This window comes from Berghia stephanieae, chromosome 2, assembly GCF_034508935.2.
Source record: "Berghia stephanieae isolate SIO BIC M18660-M18661 chromosome 2, UCSD_Bste_1.3, whole genome shotgun sequence".
NCBI classification, from domain to species: Eukaryota; Metazoa; Mollusca; class Gastropoda; order Nudibranchia; family Aeolidiidae; genus Berghia; species Berghia stephanieae.
Window position 1 is genome coordinate 68,682,210 of NC_088361.1, and position 23,192 is coordinate 68,705,401.

Here is a 23,192-nt window from a genome sequence, read left to right on the forward strand (position 1 = left end):
CGAAAGGACTCGATATTGTCGAAAGTTCTGCATTTCACACTGGATGGTTGGCCTAACAAAATCAACGATGAAAGATTGAAACCTTTCTTTCAACGAAAAAAAGAAATAACCTTAGATTCCAATGTTTTACAGTGGGGACTGAGAGTTATAATTCCAGAGAAATTCAGAAAACGGATACTGATGGAATTACATGAGGGTCACCATGGAATAGTCAAATCAAAAGCATTGGCTAGAAGTTACATATACTGGGCAAATATTGATAAAGACATTGAGGAAATGGTAAAAAGCTGCAAAAGTTGCTCTATGGTGAAAAATATTCCACCGAAAGCACCTGTCTTAACATGGACATTCCCTTCAAAACCATGGGAAAGACTTCATCTGGATTTTGCAGAATTTGAAAACGAGCATTACTTTATTCTAATAGATGCATATTCAAAGTGGCCAGAAATTTTCCCAGTGAACAAAACGAATGCTCAACAAACTGCTGATGTGTTGCGACATATATTTGCAATGCATGGATTACCAACAACCGTCGTGACCGACAACGGACCTCCTTTCACGTCAAGGGAGTTCAACGAATTTTTGAGACTGACTGGAATTCGGCACGTAACATCACAACCGTATCAACCGGCAACGAATGGATCAGCGGAGCAACTGATGCAAACTTTCAAACGTCTTATGAAAGTCAACACTGGCAATTGGACCAGACAACAAAAATTAGCCAAAGTGTTGCTGCAGATCAGATCAACGCCTCACGCTATGACGGATAAAAGTCCAGCCGAAATGCTGTTTAAAAGGAAATTGCGCACTCGACTAGATCTCATCCGTCCAAACGCCATTGATACAATAAGAGAGCGTCAACAAAAATCAATGGCATCAAATATAAAAATTCGTTCTTTCGTTCCAGGAGACAACGTCATTGTCAGAAATCATCGACATGGTTTTGATAAATGGTCTGATGGAATTGTTTTACAACGACTTGGACCAGTTAGCTATTCGGTGCAGGTAAATGGAGCAGTTCGTCACTGCCATATCAATCAGTTGAATATTTCTCATGGATGTGATGAAAGTGAAAATGTTACTCAAGATCAATATGATCTTGAAAGTGAAAATTCTCTATTGGATATAGCAGAAAATTCGAAAACGGATTACTTATCTGACACGGATAACCAAGTGGATTTATCAGCACCTATTGTTAATTCACCTCAGCAGAACCGAAATGAGCGTCTACAAATACCAGCTGATACAGCAGAGCGACGCTACCCCCTTAGAATCAGATGACCAGTTAGAAGTTTAATTCTTTAATTATATAATGTACGTCATATCAATATTAAATACACGAATGACAGTTTGAGTGAATGTTTTCTGAATTAAAGAATTTTATATTTTAAGAGAAATCAATTAAATGATTTTAAAAATTAGAAGGGGAGGAATGTTGTGAATAAAAGTTATTGTATTCAAGTATCGTAACTTGTATCGTCCATCTGATGTAGTATCGTTCACAACTAGGCCCTAGCGTCTGTTCTAGTTACTACCTTGTTGAGAGTCATTCTGTATCCAACCGTCATCCTGTACACATGTATCTTATGTTATGTTGTTTAATAAAGGTTCTTTACTGTAACAAGTTGGTTTGTTGATTCTTGGAATCATACGTCTTATTAATTAATGATCTAAGAACACAACAATAAGGCATTGAGTTTTGAATTTGGGAAGGTAGAAAATTGTTGAATTGAGTAAAACTGCCACATGCAATCACTGAGTCAGGGCGATAAAATAATAAAATAAAAAATATTTATGATAGATTTAGATGTTCTCACACATGTTTTCAGTTTTGTAAATAAGAGGGGTGATGAAATGCTATGGTGATAAAAAGTCAATTGCGATATCTGAGCCGGTAATCATTAATTTTTGCCTTCGTCTTGAAAAGACCGAGTGCGCGTTCATGCGGAATTTCTGAGAGCCAGCACACACACACACACACACACACACACACACACACACACATATATATATATATATATATATATATATATATATATATATATATACGTGTGTCTGTATCACGTGTCTCTGATATGTATATATTATACATACCTGCCAACCCTTCGCTTTGGGCAGATTCATTCCTATTTTTACTCTTTCTTTTCGCTGTTCTGCCATTGTCTCTAAAATTCCGATTTTCAAGGATTATGATGATGATGGAAAGAAGAAAAAAATGGAAAGGGGATGGGTTAAAAAGGTGATTTTTTATGATTGCGAAAAGGGAGCTAAGTAGGAAAATGAATTGCATTCCCCCCCCCCCCCCCCCTCCCTTTCCCCCTCCCCTTCCCCATTCCATTGCCTAACACATTTGATATGTAGTTTGCCAGCTGTGCCAGATTACTGTCTTTATGTGTTTGGTGGCAACTCTTGTTGTCATTTTGATAGAGAATTAAACATTGGTGACAAATTTATATTTTTTGTCTCAAATTCCCTTCTGTCTTTGTGATTCCACGGTTGGAATGTAATATATATATATATTATGGAATGGAAGTGAATATCACCAAAACGGAATGCATGGTAATACAGAAAAACCCCGAAAACAACAACACCTGCAATATAACGATTCACGGCGAGCAACTTACCAACGTAGAAAGTTTTAAATACCTAGGTTCAATAGTGACAACAGATGGAAGATGTAACCGAGACATACGAGCAAGAATAACTCAAGCCAAACAGGCCTTCATGGACCTGGGAAACATTTTGAAAAACAAACAGATGTCGTTCGGGATTAGATTCCGAGTCTTGAAGTGCTACGTGTGGCCAATCTTGTTATACGGATGCGAAAGCTGGACTACAAATGCAGAAACACAAAAGAACATTGAAGCTTTTGAAATGTGGTGCTTGAGAAGGATGCAGAGAATATCGTATACTGCACACAAAACGAACGAAGAAGTGCTAAAACAAACATACCAACAAAGGAAACTAATGCCCTTAATAGTGGATCGACAACTATCCTTTTTCGGACACATAGTAAGGAAAGATAAGAATGAATACCTGGCAAGTTGTGGAAAAATACCTGGTAAACGCGCCCGGGGGAGACAAAGAAAAACACTCATAGACCAACTGAAGGGCTTCACCAGCCTAACAATCCAAGAGCTGTTTGAAAAGGCAAGAGACAGGGAGGAATGGAGAGAGATAATTCATGCAGTATCCGAAGCCTGGACCAGGCATGGAACCTAGAAGAAGAAGAATATATATATATATATATATATATATATACATACACATTGTTTTTGTTTGTTTTGTTTTTGTTTTTTCTTTTGGTTGCCAGCAAGAATGAGATATTGTGTTATATTTTTATTCCAGAGAACATTAGATTTGATGTACCAAATGCTTGATGCAACCGAAATAAGCAAGAAAAGCCACCGTAGAAAACATCGCTCTTCATCTTCAAAGAGAAAGGAATCGAAAAAAGCAGAAGAAGAGGAAGAGGCACACGGTGACAGTGAGCAGAACTTTGAAAAACCAAAGAAAGACAATAAGGAGAGGTAATTCTTGTTAGATGATCAATTGAATACAATATTTTTCCCTCAATAAAGATGTTTGGCAATAGTGACTGGAACTAATAATTTTGATTTTGTAAAAGCAATAGTGAAGAGCCAAATAATCTCGTTACAATTTTTTTTCTTTAGTTATATTGGATGATATAAATGTGGGAGAAATGATAACTACATATTTACAAATGTACACACGGATTTACCCAGATTTTATTTATTTCAGGAGTAAAGAAAAACAGAAAAAGAAAAAAATTGCACCAGTAGTGATAAACAACTCTATGCGAGTTGTCCCCCAAAATGAAGCAGAAAGACTTACAGATATTGCCAACAAAGTGTTTGTAAGTGATATTTTATGTGCATGCATGTATGTTTTTGCGGAATACAATGTTCCATTCGTATATGTCTTTCAGGAACAATAAAAAAATAGTAAAACCGTGTTTTTGGTCTAATTTAGTTTTATTATTGCACAAAAATATGCATTCCGACGATATTTTCGAATAATTGCCTGTCGTCTGAATTTTAAAAAATTTAACGATATAATTCTCGCCCTCTCCCTGTTAATATATTAACTATTTACACGTCACCCTACCATGAGTAACATTTCTCACGTCATAATACTCAGTATGAAATCATGCACTTGATACTCTGTTGTACGAATACATTGTAATGTGCACTTGGAACAAATGTTAATTTCTAATGGCATAAAGGAGTCTGATGTTTTTAGACTTGTTATTTTTGATTGCCCTCTTTTTTGTGGGTGACGTTGGATGGTTTTTGGAATAGTAGGTTCAACTTAGACTGATATTTGAATCTAGATATTTTAGTTTGCAAAAACACTATTAGCATTATCTAAGTGCAAATGTACAATCGAAGCTCTATATGTAAAATGAGATGGACAAACACCATGGTTTCGTAAATGCTTAAAATAACTTTTCTTTTAAAAACACTATTCCTGCATTGAACATTTTCAGGAAGATCAGGATCTAGACAAGCTACATGTCATTCATCGTTATCGACCAAATTCAAGAGACATTGCACCACTAACAGAAAATGGAAAGGTTGCCAACTATACCTTACATGTTGGCTCTGCCTTGAATTCCACAAACTACGTAAATTATTACGTAAAAGAAGGTATTTACCCTTACATCAAAATGATAATTTATATTTAAATCGACATTTTAATTTAGAATTAGCAAAAATAATTGTCCATCATATAACAGTAGATAATCACGAGTTTGTTCAAAATTTGAAAGAAATACGAGTATTGTGTGATAAAAAGTACGAATCAATATATCTTGAATGTTAAGATGGTATTGTTTAATTATGAGTTTAAATAAAAAGACATAAGGAAGTTTACCATGATATTAAGTTTTTATATTTCAGAAATATCTTTTAATATTTTTATTCTCCCACCAGCTTCATATAGTCCTGATATTGTCTCATTAAAAAATCTTAGGACATGGGGTAGCGTCATCTTTCAAACGATTATTTTGAATGTTATACATTTTTTTCAAGTAAACTACCATCGTTATTCACTCGGATTTTGTTGGATTTTGTTATAATCAATATATTTGCTCTACATGATGTGGGATACAATAAGGGACCTTTCTCTCAGTCTTTATTATTTGCCTTTATTGCCTTTTAGCGACAGAACTGAATAAAGTTTCTCCAGCTATTTCTAACTGTACAATTTCTTTCAACCTTTAAAAGTACTATAAGTACAATATCCCGTCTTCAAAACGTCAGAAATTACTTCAATTTACGGTTCCCTATGTTGCCTTTTGAGAAATTTACTTTGCAGCTTACATGGAAACTTCGTTTAGCGAATAATTCATCATCTATCATATTTATGTGTTTTACTAAGACGCTTAGTTGATTTCTTTCAATTATACGTCCGATCAAGAGCCTCCGCATCTACCTCCTCCTTACTTCAATTAGTTATAGTCTTGTTTCCTTTAGGTTTGAATATAATTCTAAGAAACACGAAGTGCTATTGCTTGCAACCTTCTTTTATCACAACTCAAGTTCATACTTCACTACCATACAATCAAAAACACAATAAGGAAGAATCTTGACCCTTTTGATTAAATCAGGGGAACGATGAGGAAATATTAAAGGCATTAGGAATAGTCCCACTAGGAATATGATATCGATATCTATTTTATTTATCTATATGTGTCAAAATCTACAATGAGTACTTCGACCATGCTTATAAGAATCTAGATGTATTTGCTTTATTATTAACCAGGGACGGCTGGTAATAATGGGCAGGGTGGGCAAATACCAGTCTGTTTTTTCAAGTTATATGCTGTATTACCAGGTCTGAAATAATCAAATTTAAATTAGATAATTTAAAAAGTTACTACTTAAACTTTATACTTCGTACTGAAATCAATTTGTGTGTATTTTTAATAGATTGCGAATCACCATGCATCCCGTAATGCATAAACCAGGATACGCTCCTGTTCTTTTTTATCACTCCCCCCCCCCACTCCGCCCACATCGTCATCTCATCGTTACGTCGCCTGACGGTGAACTAACTCCGATTTTTGCTGACTGGCCTCTCTAGTACTAGGTCGGGCTAATTCAAATGAGCCCACCTTATTAACCAGTGAAAACTAAATCGAGATTTTGGCAAACGAACTTTTTCTTATTTATTGCCTTACTTGTGCTGGTACCATTGATGTAATGACCTTGGGAATGTTCCAGTATTGAATTAAATTTATTAATTTACTAATTTTATATCAATTTAGTATTAATTTGTGTTGTTTTTATATATTTGTTTATCCATTTAAACTTTTCTTTTTTTCTCGTTTTCTTTAGTGCTTCTCAAAACTCATTTATTTAAATTGTTTTCTTATTTGTTTTGTTGTTGTTGTTGTTGTTTTGGGGTGTTTTTTGTTTTGTTTTTTAACAAATTAATTTGTTAGTTCTTTTTTTTTTAATTCTTAAAGTAATTACCGCTGTATTTTTATTGCCAGACAAAATAATTTTGCAAAACAATGTAATTTTATATTCTATTCCGTCTAATAAAACAAAACACTTTTATTCAAAAGTCACGACTAAATAAATATATAAAATACAACCACCATTTTGGTTTTCTCAACAATTGAATTAGTATACGAGAAATACTCTTCTGAGAAAGGAGAGAGTTGAATTCTAAGTTAAAGAGGAAATACGGAAGGGTGGTCAGATTCCGTACTTGCCCGTCCTGAAGCTAATACATACATAAGATAGTTCGCGATGAAGAGGCGGGAAGCTCGGGTTGGTTGGGTGAGGAGTAAAGATAACACGGTCGTTATTGTTATAGTCTAACGAATGCTTGAGGAGAAATTGGTAACATTATTTTGTCTTAATTGTATTGTATGAAGTATTGGCGAAAGCCTAAGATTAAATAAACTGTGTTTTTGTTGGTCTTCTTTTGACTATGGAACTGATACTGATACTTGTCATAGCAGACCTGCCTACTTGAAATAGGAAAATAAAAATCGTAGTTTTTAGGGCTAATAAAATCGTAGATATTTTAACTACCCTTTAAAAAAATGACCGGAATTTCGTCTGTTTTGATAGATATCAAATTTTTAGAAACGAGAAAAAATGATTGGAAACGTAATAATGATGGTGATGGTGGTAGTGATAGTGGTAGCGGTGGTGGTAGTAGTAATGATGGTGGTGGTAGTAATGATGATGGTAATATTATTATTGTTATTATTATTATTATTATTATCATTATTATTATTATTATTATTATTATTATTATTATTATTATTATTATTATTATTATTATTATTATTATTATTATTATTATTATTATTATTGTCATCATTATTATTATTGTTATTGTTATTATTATTATTATTATTATTATTATTATTATTATTATTATTATTATTATTATTATTATTATTATTATTATTATTATTATTATTATTATTATTGTACGTATTGGTGGTATTACTATTGTTGTATTTTTTGTGGTTATTAATGGTATCAGTTTATTGTTTGGTTCCATTTACCATTTTTTTCCACTTTCATGTGTGTGGTCATCAAATTGTATGATTTATTGTCGAAAGCCTAAGATTGAATAAACTTTGTAATATTGTAATATCGTATGGTAACCATCATTGTCGACGACATCGTCGTTGTCATCATAATCATCATTATCATCATCATTATCATCATCATCATTATCATCATCATCATCATCATCATCTTCATCATTAACAACAACAACAATATTAACAACAAGTACTACAATAGCAATAAAAACAATATCAACATCATCATAAAATTTCCGTCATCGTCTCCATAAATATCATTCTAACCAACAGCACCACCAAAACCACTACCATAATTACATCCTCCTCCACCACCACCACCACCGCTACCACTATTCCAACCACTACCACCACCGGCACAATCATTCTAATCATCAAGACAGCAGTTAAATGCAATTTGAGCTCTGAATGAAACTCGAGTCATATCGCTGTTGTTGCTTCTCGATTAAAACTTTATGGTTACCACATACTACTGAAAACCAGTAATGTAACAGAAATATTAATCTCGCCGTTGAGGGATTAAAGCAAATCTTTAATTTTTCGAGTGAACGAAATGGACTTGTATTGTCAAGGTGTTGTCGCATTATGTCTCGTCGCTTTATTTTTTAGTTGTATTCTCTTTCGTGATTCATTTTTGATTACGTTTGGAATAATCAAAATCTACTGGTATTGTCATTTCATTATGAATGTGATTATTTGTGGTTGAAATATTATTTTTTAAAGGTGAAAAAAATAATAATTAAAAAAAATAATTAAAAAATAAGTAAATAAATAAATAACTTTAAAAAAATAAAAAAATAAATTTAAAAAAAAAAAAAAAAAAAATATATATATATATATATATATATATATATATATATATATATATATATATATATATATATATATATATATATATATATATATATATATGACCTAATCATCTTTGCCCCACCACTGTAAATAGGCTAGAACCGCCACTGTTATTAACTATATAAATAGATAAACGAATAGACATAATTTTTTAGACTACTCATTCTAATTTTTATTTTTATTTTAAGGGCTTCATTCTAGCAAGAAGGAATGTGCCAAAAGACTTCAAAGATTTCAGACAAAGAATAAAGAGGTATTCTGTATTGTATTATTTCATATCTCTGTTTTACAATTTCGTCAATTACAACCACTTGATGATTTACTTAACACCATATTGTACATTATAAAGCAATGTCCACATCATAATATACCATCAGGTTCTTAAATTTTCCAAAGGTCATCAGTTGTCAATGTTAAGTTTTCATTCATTTTGTTTTCATTACACTTTTAATGTTCGGAGATGGGGTTTATTTTGATACAGCGTAATCTGGACATTGGACGAAATGACAATCAAATGCTAGGGAAGGCTTTAATCTGATCACAAATGTTAAACACAAAAATCATTTACACGTATTCACCATATTTGTTTTTTCAAGAATCATCTTTAATTGTTCATCAAATGGTTTGCACTGTGACTTATATGAACATTTGTTAAATGAAATGAGATTAATCCCCATCTTGTTGATTATAAAATTGACATTCTGATAAAGACTAGAAGTCATTTTTATGTGTATAGTTGAATTATCGATTTATCTAAAAATACAAAGATCAATCTCTTGGTTCTTAATATTTCACAGGACAACACACAGTGCAATTGTGATCACGACGCCTCCCCTGATGATCAAAAAGGCCAGTACGTAATATATAATACCTTCCCTTTACTGTTTTAGGCTTTTAGGTAATTGATATGATTAAGAAAGAAATATTTAAAAAATATCTTATGTAATCTGAATTGATTTCCAGTCCGATGATTTATACTTGGCATAAAGCTATAAAGTCAATCCAATGTCTAAGATTATTCTATGCACATATCCTTCAGAAGTACACAGAAGTGATGTTATTTTACTGAAATGAAACTCTGTTCCTCTTAATAAGGTTATTACGAGGAGGTGAATCTTACCTTTTATCATACAATCTAGTCAAAGATAGTTTCATCAATTTAACTTCAAACTATCTTAATACATCCAATGATCAAATTGTTAGAGACCAAAGTGATGTTTATGTAAAAATGTAAAAGGTAGATTTGCCATTGTTATATGTCATTTCTACAGGAAACAAAATTGAATTGGTAAGATGTTGCAAAATTACTGTTTTTCTTGTTTTCGTCTTCTTTTTGTTTCTCTCAAAATCTGACCAACACAGTTTCTATGTCTTTTAATTGAAATTATCTATAACCAGACTAATGCTATTTATTGTATCAAAAAGAAAAAAAAATCTTCAACGAAATATATTATTTCTCTGTTTTTTTTCATCTCTGCTTTTTGTAGTTCTGTTTTGAGTTTTTATTTGAATAGTTTGGTTCCAAAGTAAGGTATACAACACAAGAAAAATAAAAAAGAAATATTTGAGGGATAAGATCCTACTCAATGTTGTTTGTATAAAATAGCAATATTATATGAAATTTGATTTTCAACTTAAAGGATACGTGCCAATATTTTGGGTTCTTTCTGTACGTTTTGGCCTTTTTAAAAAAATGAAGAATCTTGGCATGTTGTCTAATTTTTGGAAGCAAACTCCATGTTCCTGAACAATTATTTCCATGTAATCTTTAGATTTATATATTATCTTGACTATTTATTTTTTCTTTTCTTTTGCAATTTATATTTCTAGCATTTAAATGTCAAATGTCTTGCTTTTAAGTAAAAACAAATCATAAGAAATAAACCATTTTTTTCACGGAGCATTTATGTATAACTCTACTTAGTTGTGTTTCAAACGACTAAAACGTTGTGCTTAACATACAAATTATGGTTTAAAAAAATTGAAAAGAAAACAAGAAAGAATTGTAAAACTTTAAATGATCAAATGATAAAACTGCAACAAAATTTTATTGTAGTAGACACGTTAAGAATTTACTGTTTCATATATTTAAAAAATAATTGTATGATACGATATTTTTTAGATCGGACTTTGCTTTATAAAGTTGATAAGGTGCTACATTTTCTTTTTTCTTTATCAAGTATGTTTTATATATATATAAAAACTAAACAAAACAAATCAGGTTACGCTTTTTTATATTTTGCAATCAATGTAACCATTCTACGATGGATATGTTATAATGATTTCATTTCTTTATGTTTTGAAGAATGAATACATTTCGTTTCATCCTCTATCAATTTCTGGATTATGGAGCATATGAAAAGTTTTTTTTCCACACTCTCTTAACATAAATATGGATAAAATACAAGAAAACACTTGAGTAAAAATGTCGCTTCATTTCTTTTAAAAATGTTTTAAAAGCCCGATTTCATGATTGACATGATACAAACAAACAAAACAAAACAAAGAATTAAGGGAAAAAACCTATTATTTTCCCGACCATCAGAAATAAACTTTAAACAGTTCTTTTCTTTTGTTTGTCCCTCTCTTCTCTTATTAAAATAGTCACCTCCATTGTTTATCACTACAAATGAAATATTATAATAACAGCTAGTGCATGCTATGTAATGCATGGCGATTTTCATTCGAGTCAATGTTTTTCTCTTATATGTAACTATTTATAACAACATATTTTACTGTTGTATTGCTATTCCACCTGGTCGAATTTTATATGTTTATTACTTCATAAAAGCTTTATCACGAAACTGTCACATTTTGACGGAATTAGTTTTTTTCCCTTTTTAGAATATTTCTATTTTTAAAATGTTCATTTTAACCTATGTCGTACTATGTCTTCTACAAAATTATCATCTTCTTATACTTATTTGCGAAACTTTTAATTTTGATTTATTTCTTGTATGTTAATTATTATAATTTTGCTTCTGTAACGCTTTATTTATAAATTTCCCTCGTACAATATATATTTAAACATAAATATCCAAACTCATCGAGCTGCATTGACACGGAGAGCTGGTCAAAATGCGTTGCACTGCTGAAACTCATTGTCAGCATAGAAATTCAATAGGCACAATATCACTTCATGCATGCAGGATCTCATATCACCATCATCATAACATCTCTCTCATCATGGTTTTAGCTGTTTACAAATTAAATACCCTCCGTTTTCCCACAACCCCCCCGTAGAGGTCTCTAAATGCGATCTTTTTTTTTCGATATTATTTTTCACTACCTTTGCCTACTTCTTGCTCTGTGGATACTCACCTGGTGCCTTTTTGTGTCGGTGCTAATTTCTATCAGTGTGTCCAATTCATTGTTATTATCTTCAATTTCCACGTCCCATAGGGACCCTTTCTTATCCACACGTCCCCACGAGGAAGTGTTTCATATTACAGCTCTTTAATTTTTCCCCCCTGATTTTATTTTGATGTTTGGTAAACTCAATGGTGAAGTCGATATCTACTCTGGTCATGGGATTAAGTCTAGCAATGCTAAACGTGATTAGAGACTAGTTGGGTGGCAATGGTAGCTAACATGGTGTCTTCGGGTAAGGCACTTTACACAAACCATGCAACTAAATTCATTATTAATGAGCACCTAGTTATAAACGTGTACGTGTGTTACATAGTACAAAATAACTTGATCTGTGTGCAATGGAAGTTGGTTTTCATACATCATACCAAGAATGAGAGATCAACGAAGTATGATACATATTATGGAAAAACCATGAGTATGCTCTACAAACCTGCATATCTTTTGTTCCAAGGCGACAATAAAAATCCAGAACTATTGTCAGTTGTTTAATCATAGATTATTAACTGCTTTCCAACGGACTTTCTTCTGACATGCTCTATTGACTCTTTTAACATGCATTGTCTCGTTTTAATTCCTTTCAGAGAAAAATGTATTTTTAGAGAATTGAACTGTTTGATATAAGCCAATAGAATTATGCATCGCATTAAATTCCAGAATTAAATTATATTAATCCCACGTCTTGGAATACGGAAATATTAAAATATCAGAGGGAGGGGAGAACCACCAGTAAAACTGACTATTTGTTCAATTTAACCCAAAAAAAAAACATATTAGTAGCAGCCTGTTTTCAATGGAAATAAGAGAAAAAATATCATTTCTAGCTCTTATCTTATCTTAGCTTATCTTACTAAAGGCTTAATACAGGAATCATCCTTTAAATGCCCTATACAATAGTTTATAATTACAGAATCTTATATAGCTTGCACTGTATCATTCACAGACATAACTTTGAATGTAAGGAAAAATGTATCAATGCGGCAATGTAAAATCGAAAAATACTATCACAGAATACTGGTATATGAAAATTGGTCATGATCGAATGAAATCATATTTGTTATTTATTATTTGACAAATTTTAGAGACAATGGTCAAGTCTGATTTTTAAAAATCACATTTTTTACTCGTCATAGCTTGACATGCAATTACTTATTTAATCTAACCAAAATTAGAAGTCAATTTGATCAATGAATAATAACACTTTGTATATCTATTTTAGAATTGCAACAGTTTCCGTGACAACGGAGTGTTTATCTTTAAAATATGACATAAAATGAAATAATTTATTTAGATACATACATGTTATCTGTATGCATAAATTAAGCATATCAAATCAATTAAAAAAAAAAGAAAACAACATTTTCGTTATTTTTGCCTAATTAGCAATAATTAGTTTCACCAGATTGAATTTATGAATACATGCCAGTAATGACCCCAAAAAAGAGAGAAAAAAAGAAGGAATGTACACATTTGTCTAAGCTAATGTGGAATCTTAGGTATAGCTAAAGCAGAAACTTGTCTAAGAAAATGCCCCGCCCCTTCAAACAATAAGTGTCTCGGTCCTCAACTCCATACTCACCAATGAGGATGGACTACAAATAAACAATAACCCCCAGTTGCCTTTATATATATTTTTCCAATGCAGATATGGGAGCTTGAACCCGGTATCCCCTGGCCTGACCAGATTGCTTTTTGTCGTTTAATGTGTGTACTCTTTTCACCATTATATTACGAACATACGTCATACTACCTACCCTTCATTGACCTCCACCATTTTTAACTTCAATTAACTTGCCTCACATAGGTCATACATTAAACTTTCAAGAAGTTGTATTTAATAGATTTGATATCAAAGAGACTTTCGGCTAATTGACACAATTTTGATAGGTAATTTTTCATGTCATTTTAAACAAACAACTAGCAAACATTGTTTCCTACTGAGTTAAAATTTAGGTTGAAAGAATACATATTTACGATGGATTGCCATATTAATTATATTTTTCTTATCCACAGAGCTTCAAATAACGATGATAATGAGCAGCCTATATTCAACCCTCTCATCGACCAATCAACAGAATCTTTGCTATCAACTTCATTAATGTCCGGGAATTTGACCCCAATTGATAAAGATAAGCCAATGTACACCACAGTATTTACAAGCACACGCCCATCATCAAGGGGATCAAGTGATAAACAGTCCAAAGCATCAAGTCAGCTGAACAAAGCTAGGATGTTTGCTAATGGTTATGGGTATAGAATAGTCGCTGATAAGAATAAGGGTTTTGGGGCTTGTGACTCTCCTAATCGAATTGAGTCTCGAGCTGACATTGCTAGTTCAGAAGAATACTGTAAATTTGCAGCAGCAAAAAATAACTCTATAGATTCAGGGAGAACCGGTGACGGTGTTGATGCAGTTGCTATGAGCAACATGCCACAACTAAATGAAAACGACTTGGATTATAATAAATTTCACTCAGCACAATCTAGTGTTTTACTTTCAGGACTTGAAGATGACAGCAGAGCTAAATCTTACTATAACAACAGTCGACCCTCATCTCAGAGAAGTGCAAGATCACAAAGATCCTATCAGTCAGGAAAATCATCATCAATTTATTTAGACGGAACCATGTCGGCATGTACTGAGGCATCTGATTTATACGACACAGAAGCTGGACCTGATACAGCAAGAAGCACATCTTATGCCATCTCAACACCAGGCAGAACAAAGAAAGTGTATAAGCCCATTGAAACTTTGATCACAAATAAAGAAGTTCCACGCCTTGGGCTCACATCTGATATTAATGATTCCAATGGTAGTTGGAATTCATGGACAGCTGAGGAGTATATAACAGCAGAGGAAAAAGCAAAGATGAACACTGATGCCAGAGCAATAGAGGACAAGAAGAATGCCAGCCAAGAAAGAGCAGGTGATGGAGTTCTTGGAAATAGTTTTGATACAAGAGCTGATCGAAGTTTGCAAAAAGTGTGGAGTGGTGGTGATGAAAATCAGATTAGAAATGAGCAAAGTACTCAAATGAATGTATTTGAGGAAACATGCTGTCAAGTTGCAGATGGAGTCACTGACAATAACAAAGATATAATGCGACTGCAGTTGGAGTCTTCAAATGAAAGATTAGAGGGTTGTCCGCCAGTTAGTACCTTTACGGATAAAGAGGAAATATTGATACAGCCACAAAACACTGCTAGAAGTCAGACAAAGTCTAATCAGGATAACGCAAACAGTGAAAACGAAGAATCGTTGAAATCTGAAGTTTTAGTAAGCAGCAGGACAAATAAAACTTCTATAGATTTCAAAAAAGACTTAAGTAGACCCTCCTCAAGAAGCAGTAGTTACAGTGGTAAAAATGTCAAAGGGAAAGGAAAATCAGAGGTTGAAAGAGGAGAAGATAAAGTTGAGAGTATGGAATTCCACCGAGGACAAGTGCCGGACATGGAAAAAAATAAAATCCTGAAGGTAAAAATAGAAAGAGGAGATGATACACCCAGAACGATGGCTGCCAAAGGTAGGTTAACAAAGTCTGCCAAGAAAAGAGGAATGTCAAACTATTATACCATGGGCGACGAAGAAAGGGGGTTGGAAAAAGAGTACTTTAAGCCAGTGGAAATTGATGTTCAGGAAAATTATATCAAAGCAAGAATAACAGATGACGAGGAAGATCCGGAGACTCCCGCAAGTAGTCGCCCAACCTCTGCGTCTAGTTGCTCTTCGGGCTCCACAAGAGAATCGAATTGTAATCATAGAAAGAAATCTCTTGAAGATGTATTGGATCACGGTAAGGCAACTGGCAATCTTCACCATTCTCAGATAGAAAAATCAATCGATGGACGAGGCGATGACAGTGCCAGTATAAAATCGGGCAGTGTGGTGTCGGCTGCTTCCAGTAAAAGAAATGTTAAAGAAAGAAGACAACCAGGTAGTGATAGGAATGCAAGTGCAAGAACCGGACAAGAGAGATCCCGTGAGCAAAGTAACCCTCTTGAATTTAAATCAGCTGATCTATCTGGAGGTTCAAGAGGAAGTGGAAGCATGCATGTAAAGCTTGGGGTTGGGGAAGGTTACTGCATTGAAGGTGAACTCCTTAATCGAGGTTTTGATGATGGCATTCAAAGACAAGCTGGAATAACAACTGACACGCAGCGTGAGGAAAATGTCAACACTGCCTTATCCAAAGAGAAGGATAATAGACCCTCCTCCAGAAACAGTCAAAAGTCTGTGAAATCTGAGACTAAGAAAGAATCCTCACATACCATATTGAATCAGTCAACAGAAACGAATAGTAACAAGGCCCCAACGAAACCGGAATCTATGGACAAAGAGACCGCTAGATCAAAGAATAATGATGAGATCGAAAAAAGCTCATCAAAAGCAGAGGATTTGTCTCAGAATGAATTTGTTAAAGAGATTTCTGGATCTGAAGTTGGGAAGAAAGATGATATTGTAAAGATTACAGATAAAGCTGAGAGTATGCCCCAGAATATTTCTGTACCAAGTGAGCAGGAAGAAGATAAACAAGGGCAACACTTACTGAATGAAAACCTTTGTAAATATAGTAACACCAATACTACAATGGATGAAAAGGCATCAGGAAAAGACGAAAGTGATAAAGAAAACACCGAAAACATCACGAAACAACCATTACCCCCCACAACTTATCAGATTAGGGAGCATTTAGAAGAAGGCGGTGATAGGGTAATCTCTCAAGAAGAGAAAGAGCAAGATACAGTTAAAAGTGGTGATAAAATATCTTCTGCGTTAACCGAAAAAGGTGTGGCTGATCTCGAAAACTTTCAAGATGCTCAGAAACATGATGCCGTGCTATCGTCTGAGGTAGGAACTGCTAGTCAAGAAAAAGTTGCTGAGGAGAAGCCCTTTGTTGAATGCGACCTATATGATCACGACGTTGTCAAGGAAGCTATGTCAGGTTCTGCATCCATGTTTAATGAAGACAGTGATACTGTGATTGACTTCAGGCCATCATCCGCGTCAACAGCAATTTCTGTAGGAAGAGAGCAAAGCGCAGACAATAGGAGACGATTAACACAGAAACCTGCAAAAATAGTTGAAGTTACAGAGACCGAGTCCAATTTTGGGTCTGCAAGAGAATCTCATAGATCATCGAAAGTTGCAGAAATAGATGTTCAGCATCCAGCCACCAAAAAGAAACGAGGAAGCAAGGATCAAGGTGCAATTTTGAACATTGCACACGTTAAGTTGGACCAGTTGTCTAAGAATGATGGAATAGCTCATCCTGCAATAAAGAAAAAATATATAAATGGAGATGTCAAAGATTCTTTAAGAAGCACATCTCTGCCATATTCTAAATCCAATGCATTGGAAGGTGAACTGGATATTGATGATTTGAATGATAAAAACAAGAGAAGTCAGAGTGTGGATCAGATTCCGTATTCTTCTGCTATTGATGCAATTGATAATGATATGCCTCAAATAAGTGAGAAGGACATTGCCAAATCTGACCCCAAAACTTTAGAATGCAAAGAATTTGGAGTTGATGACCAGGATTTAGAACATATTATCGACCCACAAAATGAAAACGAATCTATGTCTGTGATTGATAAAGAACTAGATAAAGAGCAAATGTCAATCAAAGAGAAGAACATAGAAGAGGATAAAGAAGAAAACATAATTAAGTCAGATCAGCACCAGGAAGAACAAAGCAAGATGTGGGGTAAAGAGAAAGACATGAAAGAGATGGAAAGGAAAGCTGACAACGAAGAGAAACAATCTTATTGTAAAAATGAAGCAAATATTATAGAAAACTTGCAACAAGAGAACAAATCAGTGGAAGAAAAGATAGAAATACCAGCTATTGTTGAGCAATATGATGATCCGAAAAAATATGTGATTAGCGAAAACAAAGAGTGGGCCAACCTTAATTTACATATTGATCTCAAGAAACAGTCTGATCTTGAAGCCAGTCCCGCACAAGATAACTTAGTTGCTGATTTAATTTCAAACAACTTAAAATTAAATAATGAAACCCCAAGGAGTCCCCGACCAAGTGAAAATTTAACCAGCCAAGACAAAGAGACCAAACATGTTGAAATGGTATCCGAGCATAAATCATCTGCAGATAATTGCACTGTCAGTGAAAAAGACAAACATTCAGAATCATCTCAAAAATGGACACAAAATGAAACTAACCCAGGTGAAAAGGCCTTAGAGCCACAATCTATGACAGAAAGTTCCGAGTTGCAAAGCAAAGTGGCAGAACAAGCAAATGAACCCATTGTTAAGACTTTTAATGATGCCAATGAGGTAAAGTCCATTGAAGTTCAACAGTTTTCTTCAGAAGTAAATAATAACTTATCAACAACATCCTTTATGAATAATGAAAGTAAAGATACCAAAGATGGTGATAACCCAATTTCAGAGAAAATTTACCATCATGAAGATATAAACGTCATGCCAGAACAAAGAGACGATAATGCTCTTCTAACTACAAATGTGACTTCTCATTTAAAAGACGAAGATTCTGTAGGTGAAATAGACAATGGAAAATTGAGAGACCACAATAGTTTAGAAAATGCATCAAACGGGAAACAAAGCATTGATGCAGAAGAAATGCTACATGCTCAATCTGAAGATGAGCAAACCGAAAAAGTAAAGATTGAAGAAATAGTACAGAGTGAAAAGGCTATTATTGAAGGCATTACATCAGAAATTAATGACCAATCTCCTACTGCAGAGTCTTTAAATTCTGATAAAGAAAAAGACAAGCAACAGGAATCAAAACATTTAACGGGTAACACCGTAGAAGAATTAGGCCATCATGAAGGTAAAACATTAGAGGCATTGAAGACAAATCAAGAGAAACCAATGGGAAAACCATTAGTACGAAGAGAAGCTGTAGGGAACGAGGGTCGACCTCATGTGGAGGGAATTGGATTGAAGCTGGATAATGAACAATCTCTTGAAGTGAGAACTGAAAAATCTGAAGGAAATGAAGAACAACTCGAGAAACAGTCTATCAAGGCTGAAACAAAAGTAGAGACGGAGACTCATGTAACAGAGAAAGGGGCATATCTCATCACTGAAGTAAAAAGTGAAAGCGAAAAAGAAGTAACTCCCCAAATTAATGGTATACATTCTGAAGAAAAAGTTGAAACAAATGCAAATTTAGTCTCTCCAATGGAAAACGAAAACGTATCAAAACCAGAAGAATTAAGTGACATACATTTAAAAGATGCAAATAGTGCAATCACAGAGTTAAAGGATTATGAAGTCATGCATGGGAACAAAATAATCGAGCAACCCAAAGCAATAGAAAACAAAAACAGTGAACACATTAAGAATAATGATGCTGCAAACATAAAAAACGTTGTGTTGTTGGATGGTATCAATACTGAAAATGAAAATCAAGAGGCAATAAAAGATTCCGAAGTTGAAACAGTGAAAAAGGAGTCATCAGTGGAAGCCCATGATATTGCAGTAAACAAGGATGAGGTATTAAAGGACATTACTGACGTTGAAAGGAAAAGGGATGAAGCTGTAGCAACCCCGAAAGATATTGAAACAGAAAACGAAGAGTCCCCGGTGAAAGTCGTTGAAACTGAAGCAAAAACTGATGATACTCAGATAGAAATCCATGCAATGGAGATCAAGAAAGAGGACAACGTTAATGTTGAAATTACAAGGATGGAGACGCCATTGAACAATGCCGCTGCTGAAGAAAGAGATAAGGCTTCAGAGGAAGAAAAAAATGTCATTGAACACAAAGGGAGCTCTGAGCAAAAAGATATGAAAGAGGAAATAAATACAGGCAGTATCCAAGAAAAAAGTAAAGATGACAATGCAGAGTTGGTAAAAAATGTTGAAGTCGTGTCGAACACAGAAAGTTTAGAGTTGGAATCTCAAATCAAAACAAAACAACCTACAAGAGATCAATCTGGGAGTGTTGCTGGTACGACTGACGCTGAGAAAAACTCTCCTTCAGGGATAACGACTGAAGCTGATAAAGTAATAGAAGAATCTTCGACTATACCATTGAATATTCCTCATTTATTAGAGGAAAATACAGTGGATAATCCCCCAGATTTTAAACTTAAAAAGATAAACGATGAATTGAAAGACACTCCGTTAGTTCCATTTTCTGGTCATATTGAAGAAGAAAAATAAAGAACCAAAATATGATTAAGAATAATGCAGATGATTTAATATAATTTAAACAATTGTCGATAGTATGGTCCAAATGCCTGAAAATGACCGTTTGAAAAGGTTAATAGTTTAATCACTTAACTCGTTTAAAAGCATTAAAAAAATGAAGCTTACATACCTTATAATTTATACATGTCTTTCTAATTGCTTTTATTAAGTCCTATATTGCATGTGTTACATACGTTTATAAAGCAAGTTTGATTTCCTCTATTAAAACAACTGATCAAATTTTGAGGAATATTGAATATTGGTATATATAGACATACGCACCCATCAAATAATAAAAAAGACAAAACAAACAAACCAACAAACAGAAACAAAAAAAAAAACAAAAACAAAAAGAAAACCATTAGTTATGTTAAAACACTAAATTAATTAATTTGTATATATTTAATATTGAAACCCCGCAATATATTGCCTCATATCTAACTTCCACTCTCTCGCTTTCATTGACAGCGGACAAAAAGTACATATTACTTTGAATTAAATGAAAGCCGTTTTATTTTCCTAAGCCAAGACTCACGTCTAAGGATTTGTAATAAATATACAAAAAAGATTTCATGTGATGTATGTTCCAATTTATTTTGTGATTCAGGGCCATATAAGCTTTTTATCAAGTTACAGTATGAACTTTTTGTGGTTTCCTCAGATTTATGCTCATTTTCATAATTAATCGTTAATTGGATTCTGGTCGTATCATTTTCTGGCATACTCAGAGTTTGCTGATCTGACATGCTTTGTATATTATGAGTCAATTGAATATTTATGGCTGTAGTGTAAATCACTACCATCACTGGTGTAAATTGTGACGTTGATTGTAATGCATTTACTAACACTATGGGCTATTTGGCGGTAGAATCATGTTCATGTAATCTTTGATTTATTTCATTAGAGTGGCTGAATCATATGGCTGCATTTAAATTTGTAAATTTAAGATAAGATAAGATAAGATACTTTTTTGATCTTTAATAGAAATTATTTGTTTTTGTTGATAGGTCATCATTAATAATAAAAACTGTGTTGCTGAACAATTTTATTACAAATGAATCAATAATAGAAATTTGGAAATGAATCTCTAAGCCTTTCCCAAAACTTGATGTTACACATAAATATTGGAAATTTTCATGAAAATTATATTTTCTGCGCCCTGCCTTCAACTTTGTTTAATCACTGATTGACTTCTTAACAAAAGGAATTTATGTCAGGAATTATTAAAATTGTTCATGCCAGTTTTTATTTCTTTGAATTATAACCATTGGTCTTAGGTATGCGTCAACTTCGATTAAATTACTTGCATTTTTTGTGTGCTGAAAACCTCAATTTTGCATTTTTATAAATTCAAACCGAAGCTGTCATGTAAAATGATTGTTTTAAAGTGGTTGCAGCTCTTCTCAAACAGAAATTACCACCCCCATTTTCTGCTTGCCTATTTTCTAATAAATATGACTTAAGTGTCTGAAGATTCCCAATTTAATTTCATATTTCTTACTTTCTATGACATAAGAGTATTAATAAGTAACTGAATTGCATTTATTGTTCTAGCATTATTTTTTCTTGCATTTCTGCCATATTTTGTTTAAACGAATTCTAATCACAACGAAATCAAAATATTATGTTTATCATGATTGCGTGCCAATTGTATTATTTTATTTACAAGGAATATTGCTGTCTCATTCATTCAGTCATTGAAATTATGTTAATATTTGTTCAAATTTTGTATTTGATCTTATCACGTTTTGCTGTGAACTATATAAACAGACCAATGCACAATTGTTATTCAGTATTAAAAATTATTTAATCTATTCACAAAGCGTTTCACGATAGTGAAATAGCTGGTCTGCACATTTACAAATTATTATATAATCACTTATTCATTTACCTATAAAGTTTTTATCTCTCAAAGCACTTCAAAATGCATTTGAGTATATATACCCTTTTCCAATTTCAAGCAATTATTACAGATATTTATCTTATTTACATCAGACAAAGCAATGAATAAACCGTTCTTGAATCAATTCATGGTGTCTGTTGAATTAATTATTTGACCTACCATAGGGCAAGGGTGGCTGCGCAGCTTTATTTATTTTCCCCACAAACTATTTTTCTTTTTTTTTTTTCTCTTAATGTTGGCAGCTGGCGGCGGCGAGTGTCTAATAACATTTAATTGGAAAAAATACCAATTTTTAAATTGTGATGGTTGATGAGAACCAAAGTTATTGTCAACAGAGATGCACCGGTTTATGATAACTGGCGACTCTTTAGAAAAGGCTCATTATTATTATTATTATTATTATTATTATTATTATTATTATTATTATTATTATTATTATTATTATTATTATTATTATTATTATTATTATTACTACTACTGCTACTATCACTAGTATTATTAACATTATTATTTTCAACATCATTACTTTTCTTTAGTGTGACAAACGGCAAATAACATTACGCTAATTGGTTTTTGCTGTCACGATAACGCCTGCCATAAACCATATGATTTGAAGCGACATTATCCTTTATTAATTTATGACGACGTTTATTCAGAAGGTGTAGTTTCTTGTAAACCACTTCGCCATAGAATGTCTTTTACCTGGATGTTATTAGGTTTAAGAATTTATTAGCATGACGTATTGGTAGAACGTAGTTGACGTCACTCAGGTCTTTGTTATTGTTTTTTTGCCACCCGAGTTTATGAGTAATTCTCACCAAACTGTATTAACCAGACTATCAACGTTCAAGGTTACACATCGTTTCGTGTGTTGGTCCGTTATACCTCCGGATGGCAATGTTGTGAACTCCTTAGCCAAGCGCATACTATCTATATAAGAATAATTTATTGATTGTGAACACAGGAGTTTTCATTGTTAACTTAGCGGTGTGTAAATTTTTCCTTGAGGAAAAGGATCGTAATCGTAGGCTGTCATGATTCATGGATTCGTAATCGGGCCACACCTTTGATAGCAGTTCCTTACGTCATTTGGCCGTTCCACGTGTCTTTGTGTTCTTTTTTGGAATGAGACCATTAAATGCCTGAGTTCTGCCTGAAATTTATTTGAGGATCAGTCATATGGATTTATTAAATGTGAGAGAGGACGTTTTTTGCCTGTTAATCTTCTTCCCATATATATGTTTCAACGCCAATGTTAGATTTTAAATATGAAGCTTATTTTCTAA

The 23,192-nt window shown here is 33.2% G+C and overlaps 2 protein-coding genes across 3 annotated transcripts in view; both read left to right on the top strand.

The window, feature by feature from the left end:
* LOC144965403 (uncharacterized) overlaps nucleotides 1-22,030 on the top strand; it is a 27,346-nt gene extending 5,316 nt beyond the window's left edge. Inside the window, exons 3-8 of one of the 2 annotated variants that reach the window (XM_078900714.1) lie at nucleotides 3,349-3,530; nucleotides 3,763-3,877; nucleotides 4,511-4,670; nucleotides 8,638-8,702; nucleotides 9,247-9,302; nucleotides 13,832-22,030. In XM_078900714.1, coding sequence (XP_078756840.1) covers nucleotides 3,349-3,530; nucleotides 3,763-3,877; nucleotides 4,511-4,670; nucleotides 8,638-8,702; nucleotides 9,247-9,302; nucleotides 13,832-19,976 — 6,723 coding nt within the window. In that variant the 3' untranslated portion in view covers nucleotides 19,977-22,030. Of the gene's footprint in view, nucleotides 1-3,348; nucleotides 3,531-3,762; nucleotides 3,878-4,510; nucleotides 4,671-8,637; nucleotides 8,703-9,246; nucleotides 9,303-9,720; nucleotides 9,738-13,831 lie in introns of those variants that run through there. The other variant, XM_078900715.1, reaches the window with a different exon arrangement.
* Nucleotides 22,031-22,557: 527 nt separating this feature from the next.
* Nucleotides 22,558-23,192, top strand: part of LOC144965404 (heparan-alpha-glucosaminide N-acetyltransferase-like) — a 52,526-nt gene continuing 51,891 nt past the window's right edge. Inside the window, exon 1 of the mRNA XM_078900720.1 lies at nucleotides 22,558-23,100. The gene's annotated coding sequence lies outside the window, so the exon portion shown is untranslated. The remainder of the gene's footprint in view (nucleotides 23,101-23,192) is intronic.